A 9090-nucleotide genomic window follows, 5' to 3' on the forward strand; every position below is an offset into this window, starting at 1 on the left:
GTTTTCCTGCTAAAATCAGAAAGATTGAAGATATTAAAAAGAAAACAGTGCAGGGAATTAAGGTCAAAATATACAGGTAAATCCCAGGAATTCCATTTCAATAGAAAAACAAGTAGGGCTAAATACTATCTGGTTTGATTTCTTTCTGTTGGGTAATTAGCAAAGCATCCTGCAGACCTAACACTAATTTTCTGGAGCTCCCCAACCTCTTTACGTTACCATTTGGAAGTCCTGCTTAGCCTGGCTATGGCTATCTAATCTATTCAAATGCAGAATGGTCAGTCCCTGAAGAAGTAATTCCTACTGAAATAAGGAGAGGACACAGAAAGTTCTCACTCTATTTTCTAACTCATCTTCCAATAAAAGATGTTCTATGGCTAAATGCTTTTTCCTCTCATAGATGGGAATGTTCATATCTACTTGTAAAATACGTAAACAGCTCCCTTTAACAGCTGGAAGAAACATGTTTTTGGCCTAAGGAGAAAGTAGTTTCTTTCCAGTAACAAGGGACAAACCTCCCTTCTAACTTTTAAGGGGATAAGCAGACTGGCAAGATAGCAGCCAGCTGCTGAGAGTCCCCTGAAAAGTTAAGTTGCCCCAACACCTCCAAGCACAGACTAGTTCAGACAGGGAATGAATTACTAAAATGGAGAAAGAGATGAGCACAAGGTCTTTTGGCAAATTCCCTAACGACAACAGGTCTTTCAATACGCACACACACTATGGAAGAAGAGAGAGAGAAGAGGCCTGTAACTCTTCAGCAACCACAGTTGGGCCCACCCAAGCACCAGGGCCTCAGCACCCAGAGTTAACGTGGTAGTTACCACTGTGACTCACTAAACATGTTCCCAATGGGGACAAAAGGAGGTAAATAAGATGACACACTCTCTCCTTTACCATCTAAAACAATGCCATCCTAAGACCCCTCTTACTCACCTTTTTATATTCAACTCATTGTTTTTGGCCAACTCAGGAGCAGGTGTGCTCCTGTTTTTTTTCTTAGAAACACCATTAACAAACTCCTTATTGGCCTCCTTCTTGGGCTGGGCAGGTTGACTTTGAGAAGCCTGCAAAAAAGAGAAGGAGGAGGCAGGAAAATAAAGAGAACCACAAATTACCCAATAGGTAGCTCATATAAGAAAATCTTAACCCACGTTCCTACTCTGGACAGCTTGGTTGGGTGTTCCCAGGAATGATAATCAAAACACTTTTCAGCCAGCATGACACTGGTGCCAAACAATCACAATGAAAGCTAGTAGCAAATAACCAGAATAGTAGAACTGGTACATATTGGCTAAATAGCAGCTCTAAGTGCTCCCAATGGATATACTATTTAGTTTTGACCTCCATGACAGACATACAGGCTGGCAAATAATTGAAAAGATGTTTTGTTAACATCACATTCCACTTTGACCCCATGAAGATGCTTGAGTAAGGGGTCGGGTCAGGGGAGGGCAATATAACTGGCTTTGTTGTCTGGATATGCCAAGCTCAACTACCTTTTCAAGGTAGACCTATAATACAACAATGCTATCTGTGATACATCTATCTCATCTCATTGAGGATCGGTTATACTGCAGTATTTATTTAACATGGTACTCTGGGGAGTTCCCCAAATACTATACTCACGACTAATTCTATTAAACAGTAGGAGAGATCATGGGACTATGAATAATGTCAGAAAAAAATAAATTTAAAAATTTTACCTTTAAAATGAAACCAATGAACCTAATAATATTTCAAATAAATACCATAACCATACTAAAGGAAAGAAAGGAAGGAAGGATGGACAGACTGAGTAATCCAACTAACTTATAAACACAGTATCTGACTATATACCCTCAAGCTATATATATCCTCAGTCATGGCGTGTGTCTCTGTGTGTAGTGGTGGGAGTAAGGGGATACTGCAAATAAAATCTTGAACTCTCTTCAGTAGGTTTGTTTATTATATGGTATCAGCAAAGTAATTTTCAAACTACTTTAGGTGTATTATAGTACTGAGTAAATGTGCTGATGTTCTTGGGAACCAGGGTTGTCACTGTGGAAGAAGGAACTTACAAATATGGATTAGGAAATGCAAGAAAGAACTCTATGTATTGGAATTGGAGTTGTGCAAACTTATGATTTCTTAAACAGGCATATGCACGTGCATATGCATGTTTAAGTACACACATGTGTACATATATGTTGTTGTTAGCTGCCAAATCAGCCCCTGACTCATGGCAACCCCATGCACGATGGAATGAAACGCTGTCCAGTCCTGCACCATCCCCACGATCATTTGGGGATCAGACTGTTGTTATCTATGAGGTTTTCATTAGCTGATTTTTGGAAGTAGATTGCCAGGCCTTTCTTCCTAGTCTGTCATAGTCTAGAAGCTCTGCTGAAACCTGTTCAGCATCACAGCAACATGCAAGCCTCCACTGAAAGATAGGTGGTGGCTGCACATGAGGTGCATTGGCCGGGAATCTAACCGAGGTCTCCCTGATGGAAGCTGAGAATTCTACCACTGAAACACCAATGCCTCAGCATGTATATATATATACATGCAGATATTTCCTAGCCCTGTCTTCTGAAATTATAAAAAAGCAAAGTCATCCTAGTAGCAATGAGCACACCTAAGCACTCAGATCTTGGTCTCTAATACAATTCCCTACTAAAAGGGAACCAGAACTCCTTGGACAAATGGTTGACTTCAGGGCTAGGAAAGAATAGGTGCAAGATGAGTCTGGAACATCTTGGTATGCTGAAAAGGAAATGCTCAAAAAATTATGAGATCAGGTCACAAGGACACAGTAGTCCAACTGAAGAGGCTCCTATTGACCAAATCTGGAACAGTTTGAGCACCAAAATAATTAAGCACAATAATAAATAATAAACCACTGAAAAAAGATGAATTCATGGGTCCATATTATTTATAAAAAAATAAACAGGGGAGAAGGGGAGGCTCATGCTTACAGTAGAATATTAAGGGCAGACTGGTAAATGTGGAGTGAGTACTGAAGCTGAAAAAATCATCATAAAGATTGGTTCAGGCAAAAATCATCAATGGATACTAAATCTGGGGATACTTTGATCAGCAGCAAGTATCTGCAGGTCCTTACAGTGTGTCCCATAGACTGTTTATTAGTTGCAAGAGAAAAAAAAATCTTTTAAGTGGAGAAAACAGGCAACGTCTTGACTGGGTGATCAAATTAACATCGCCAATGAGGGACAGATGGACATCACGTGCCTCCGGATGTGACACCCTGAGAAGGGCAGAACATCATCTAACATTATTCCAGTCAAGAATGTATAACATCAATCTAATCACAAGGAAACATCAGACAAACACAAAATAAGGAATGTTTTATTTTAAAAGGGTGGTAGGTAGGTAAGACTGTATTCTTCAAACACGGTAATGTCATAAAAACAAAGAAAGGTTATGGAAATGTTCCCGATTAAAAGAGGTTAAAGAGACAAGCCAACTAAATGCAATACCTGATCCTAGACTGGAACCTTTACTGGAGAGTAAAAATACTATAAAGGATATTTTAAAGTCAACTGACAAATTGGAATATAGAGAGTAGACTATATAAAATTATTGTATCAGTATAAACTTATAAAGTTGATAACTGTACTGTGGTTATATAAGACAATTTCCCTATTCTTAGGAAACACACTGAAATATTTAGAGGTAAAGGGTCATGATGTATAAGCAAATGATAAAGCAAATGGGATAAAATGTTAACAATAGGTGAATCCAGGTAAAGGATATATAAATGCTTTTCGTACGATTTTTCATTTTTGCAGCTTTTTGTAAATTTGAAGTTATTTCTAAATGAAATGTAAAAAATATATATGTCTTGCTGTCATCAAACAATAATGAGCAACTACAATCCAATAGGGAAATCTTTCTTAGGAACTAAAGTCATCCACCTCTACTCTTCAAAGAACTTGGCACAGTTTTCATTTTAACTTCACCTAAAGTTTTACAAACTCTCTATATGTGGAACTGAGATTCAGAATAGGAAAAGAGGTGCATTCTTGGTAGCAGAAAAGTGGAGACCCTAACCCCTAACGTAAAACTCTCCATTGCCACGTGTGAAGGTTCAAAGCACTGATATTATCAGATCTAAGCTCAAGGGGACCTCTACCTGTATTTCCCATAATTCTTTCACCAAGAAATAAAAAAACAAGGGTTGAAAATCCTATTGACATAAAACCATTTAGGTAAACATGGATATAGGCCCTATCTCTTTATCTACCGGCTCTTAAATATGAAAAGTTCTTCCCCTCGTAAAATGATAATGTAGAAGGAAAAGGGAAAGAAAACCTTACAGATAAACTAATTAAAACAGATCAAATCTTTTTGGCAATCCAGGACCTCACTGTGGTGAATACTGAGATGACAGATATGGGGACATGGAGACCTAGTAATACTGACTGGAAGAAGCAAATCATCATATAGGGAATCCTCAAAATTCAGAGAGAAAGGAGCCCTCAACCCTCAAAGAAATGAGCTCAGACATCTGCAGAAATGCCCAGCCCTAGGAATAACTTAGGTACATTGTATTGATGGAGCTTTCTCTGGAAAGCATCAATGACCATTCAAGATGACCAAAGTGAATCTTCAGAACTGGAATGCAAAAGGAAAATGGGCTTTCTGAGCTGCTGGAAAACTAGAGGCATACACACTGCTCAGGGATGCCTTACTTACCCCACCCTTACCCTAGATGAGGATTGTGATAGTTAAGATTGTACGCCAACTTGGCTAGGCCATTATTCTCAGTGTTTTAGCAATTGTATAACGTTGTGATCACTTCCCTGTTGAAATCTGATATGTGATCACCCCCATGATGGAATCTGCTGAGTGGTACTGGTGGAGGCGGGGTCTGTGGCAGCTCACCACCCCCTCAGTTTCATCTCTCTGCCTTCCATCTGTTAACTTTCTGCCTGCTCACCTTGCCAAGGTTTTTGGCTTGTTCCAGACTCAGCAGCTGCCTCTTGTTGTCTCATCTCTGGTTCTTGGGACTTGAGCTAGCAGCTTACCTGTTGATCTTGGAATTTGAAGATCTTCTCAGCCTGCGAGCAAGAGTCCAGTTCCCTGACCTGCTGATCTTGGGTTCGCCAGCCCCTGCAGCTACGTGAATCAGGAGAAACCTTGCGGTCTTATCTGCTGATCTTGGAATTCGCTGACCTTCACAGCCTGTGAGCGGGAGCCCCTCTCCCACCTGCCGACTTTGGGTTCACCAGCTTATACGGATCCGTGAATTGGAAGAGGCCTCTACCCAGATCCACGGACTTGGGACATTTTAGCCTCCACAGTTGCGTGAGCTGTTTCCTTGATATAAATCTCTCTCTGTATATATTTATACGCTTTACTAGTTTTGCTTTTCTAGAGAACCCAGCCTAAGATATTTGGTACCAAGACAGTGGGATGCTGCTCTAACAGATACCTAAAATGTAGAAGCAGTTTTGAAACTGTGAATTGATAAAAGAGCAGCAGTGGCAGAGGACCAGCAGCAGAAGAGAAGTGGCAGTGGCAGAGAACCTGCAGCGGCAGAACCAGGACACCAGTGCGAGACGGTGCTGGAGCCAACCCACAGAGCGAGAGAGGTGACTGCCTGTGCGCAGGAGGCTTCCTGATAGAGTGGGGTGCCTCCGGTCACTTATTGGTGGAGCTACCAAGCTTTGGAACACTTGCCCCAGCAGGGCAGATGCAGGCGTGAGGCCCAAGAGCCAAGACACCACAGGAAGCAGAAGCTGAAGAGACAAGGAACACAAGAAGCCGAGCTGCCTCAGTCTCAAAACGTATGGCCGTGACCTCAGGGGTTTCAAAGGGTGGAGCCATGGCCTCTGGTGTTTCTAAGGGTGGAATTGTCACTCCAATGGACTAGGAGAATGGTGCCCCTAAAGCCGAGGGAGCAGAGTTGCCATCCCAGGGGTCCTGGAAGGCAGAGCTGAAGCCCAGGGCCAATGGGCCTCCACTCAGAATCCAGAGACTGTGACCAATACCTAGAGTCTGGAGGGCAGGACCATTGTGTAAATTGTCTCAGAGAACAGAAGATTATTTTCAAAGCCTTGAGGGCTAATGTAATGTGTTCTACTGACTTGCTTGGTGCCTGTTATCCCTTCTATAACTTAACCACATATGTTGTAATCTTCATGGGGAAGAAACTGCATTAGCAGAAAAGTGGTCACATAGCACCCATAGAGCAGGGATCCAAAGCAGAGAAATTTGCCAATAGTTACCTAGTACTGTCCAAGGTGGTAAAACATTATCTAGTAGATAAAAATATTCTGGTAGCCACATAAGTACCTTCTATTGTGGAGGGCACACAGTTTACCAGGCTTCTCTGTAGCTCAGATGAAACAGACTTCAAAATCAACATTGGGCAAGTTCCTTATTTGTAAAGTAGAGATAATCACAGTATCTACCTCATAAGTTATATGTGGATTATGTACGTTAATGCAGGTAAAAGTGCTTAGAATTGTGTCTAGCACATGGTAAGTACTCAGAAAGTTTTACTTATTATTTTCTAAGACCAAAGATTACCTTTGGCCTGATTCCATATTCAATTAGCAATGTTCTAACAATTGATTCTGATTTTTTTTTTTTTTTTTACTTTGGATGAAGGTTTACAGAACAAACTAGTTTCTCATTAAACAGTTAGTACACATATCATTTTATGACATTGGTTAACAACCCCATGACACATCAACACTCTCCCTTCTCGACCTTGGGTTCCCTATTACCACCTTTCCTGTCCCCTCCTGCCTTCTAGGCCTTGCCCCTGGGCTGGTGTGCCCCTTTAGTCTCATTTTATTTTATGGGCCTGTCTAATCTTTGGTTGAAGGGTGAACCTCAGAAGTGACTTCAGTACTGAGCTAAAAGGGTGTCTGGGGGCCATACTCTTGGGGGTTCTCCAGTCTCTGTCAGGCCAGTAAGTCTGGTCTTTTTTTGTGAGTTAGAATTTTGTTCTACATTATTTTCCAGCTCTGTCCAGGACCCTCTGTTGTGATCCCTGTCAGAGCAGTAAGTGGTGGTAGCAGGCACTATCTAGTTGTTCTGGACTCAGTCTGGTGGAGGCCATGGTAGTTGTGGTCCATTAGTCCTTTGGACTGATCTTTCCCTTGTGTCTTTAGTTTTCTTCATTCTCCCTTGCTCCTGAAGGGGTGAGACCAGTGGAGTATTTTAGATGGCTGCTCACAGGCTTTTAAGATCCCAGACGCTACTCATCAAAGTAGAACATAGAACATTTTCTTTATAAACTATGTTATGCCAATTGAGTTAGATATTCCCCGAGACCATGGTCCCCACAGCCCTCAGCTCAGTGATTCAGTTCCTCAGGGATGATTCTGATTTTTGCTGGTACTTTAGTAATACCAGAAGGGAGACGACTTGGAAGTGAACTTGAGAAGTCTATGTGAAAATTGAGTTTCTGGATCTTCATAGTTGAAGACTAGATTATGAAACTCTGTTTCTCAATGGTTCTTTACTTTAGGGGACATTTTTGATTGTCACTGTGCCTGGGGTGCTGCTGGAATTTAATGCCTGGGGCCAGAGATGTTGAGTGAGGTCAGTCCTATACAACAGAAAAAGTGTCCTTCCCCAAACGTTCACATTGCTCAAACTGATAAACACTGGCCTAGACTAACAATGATTCCACCAAATTACCTCCAAGGCCTAAGCAGCCAGCTGAGCCACCTCTGGACTTTATCTAATACAATATGCCATAGTTCTCATGGTTAACTACAATTTCATATCTGATAATCACTCTCTCTGCTGCTTCCAGAGAGTTCCACCAACTGACTCAGATGCGCCAGTAGAAGAACCCCTGCAGTTTCTAAAACTGGGTCATTAACTCTAAATGAAATTTTCTCTCAACATTCCAGAGAAGGTCAGAGTCTGGTGAACAGGACAGATCCCTCAAGGAAGAGGTTGTCTAAGCCTTATGCAAAACCACAGCAGAAGACTAGATTGGCATACTCACATTGGTAAGATCTTCAAAAGCTGATCTCTTTTTGAGTGTTCCCTGAAGTGATGATGGAGACATCTTTGTTTGGTAATTCTCCCTCCTCTAAAAAATAAAAGAGGTAAATAAGTGTATTCAATTGTGAACAGTCTCTTCAGGGGGTCTTGGGTCATCTTTGGAGTTCAAGAAGGAAGCTCCAGAATCCCCAAGAAACTGAGGATACATATAATAAATTCCAATAAACTAGAACAAGAGGAAATTTTGGCACTCAGAGCTGCTTATAATGTACCTGAAGAAGGCAGTCACTGATAAAGGAGACAAGGCTGTGAGGAAGCAAGATGACCTTCAGCGTAAGTCTCAGAATTAGCAAAACAGCTTGGTGAAGCTATTTTAGTCTCTGCAATTCTCCTTCTCACTCCTCTTATATTTATAGTTATCCTATCCAAGATCATCACTACCACCACAACCACCTACCGCTCCTAGTCATTCCTTTAATAAGAATGCTCTCAGGTACATTAGTTCAATAATTTAATAAATATTTAAGTATCTCTTATGTTAAGTAACTGATTTAAGTCATTCCCAACAAGGACAATAGCACACAATCCTAGATACTGATCCAGGATCATCAATTTACTAGCTATTGACCTTGGACAAGTCACTTAATTGCTGAGTCTCAATTTTCTTATCAGTAAAATTGGAATGATAATCTACCTTACAGAGTCCTTGAGGATCAAATAAGAGAATAGATGTAAAAAAAAAGGTCTGTAAAAACTATAAAGGCACAGAAATAGTATTTAAGAAGTATATAGCCTGATATGACTGTAAACCTCACAGAGAAATTTTGTATTTTAAGAATGAAATTTGGCAAACCAGATTACTCTCTAATTATTAGTTTATGTAAGGGAGGGATGGGGAAGGGAAGAGGGGTAAATATTTTGGATCAGAGGGAGCTTTATAAGTATTATATACCTATGGTTGACTTATCCCATTCACAAATGAAATAAGACCATCTCTATGGAGTTAGAGGTGAGGGAAAAATCACACAGTAAGGCTCTTCCACCCCCAACAGATGGTGTGTGTGTGTGTGTGTGTGTGTGTGTGTGTGTGTGTGTGTGTGTGTGTGTGTGTGT

At 40.9% G+C, this 9090-nt stretch overlaps 1 protein-coding gene across 7 annotated transcripts in view; it reads right to left on the reverse strand.

The window, feature by feature from the left end:
• The window catches only part of CCNB3 (cyclin B3), a 165821-nt gene that overhangs the window by 71262 nt on the left and 85469 nt on the right, over positions 1 to 9090 (reverse strand). For all 7 annotated transcript variants that reach the window (XM_023731851.1, XM_023731850.1, XM_023731853.1 and 4 more), the window contains 2 exons: positions 7979 to 8065; positions 937 to 1067 (listed from right to left, as the gene is read on the reverse strand). In XM_023731851.1, the coding sequence (XP_023587619.1) occupies positions 937 to 1067; positions 7979 to 8041 (194 nt within the window). In that variant the 5' untranslated portion in view covers positions 8042 to 8065. The remainder of the gene's footprint in view (positions 1 to 936; positions 1068 to 7978; positions 8066 to 9090) is intronic.

This window comes from Trichechus manatus, unplaced genomic scaffold (genome assembly GCF_000243295.1).
Source record: "Trichechus manatus latirostris isolate Lorelei unplaced genomic scaffold, TriManLat1.0 scaffold00046, whole genome shotgun sequence".
Taxonomy (NCBI): Eukaryota; Metazoa; Chordata; class Mammalia; order Sirenia; family Trichechidae; genus Trichechus; species Trichechus manatus.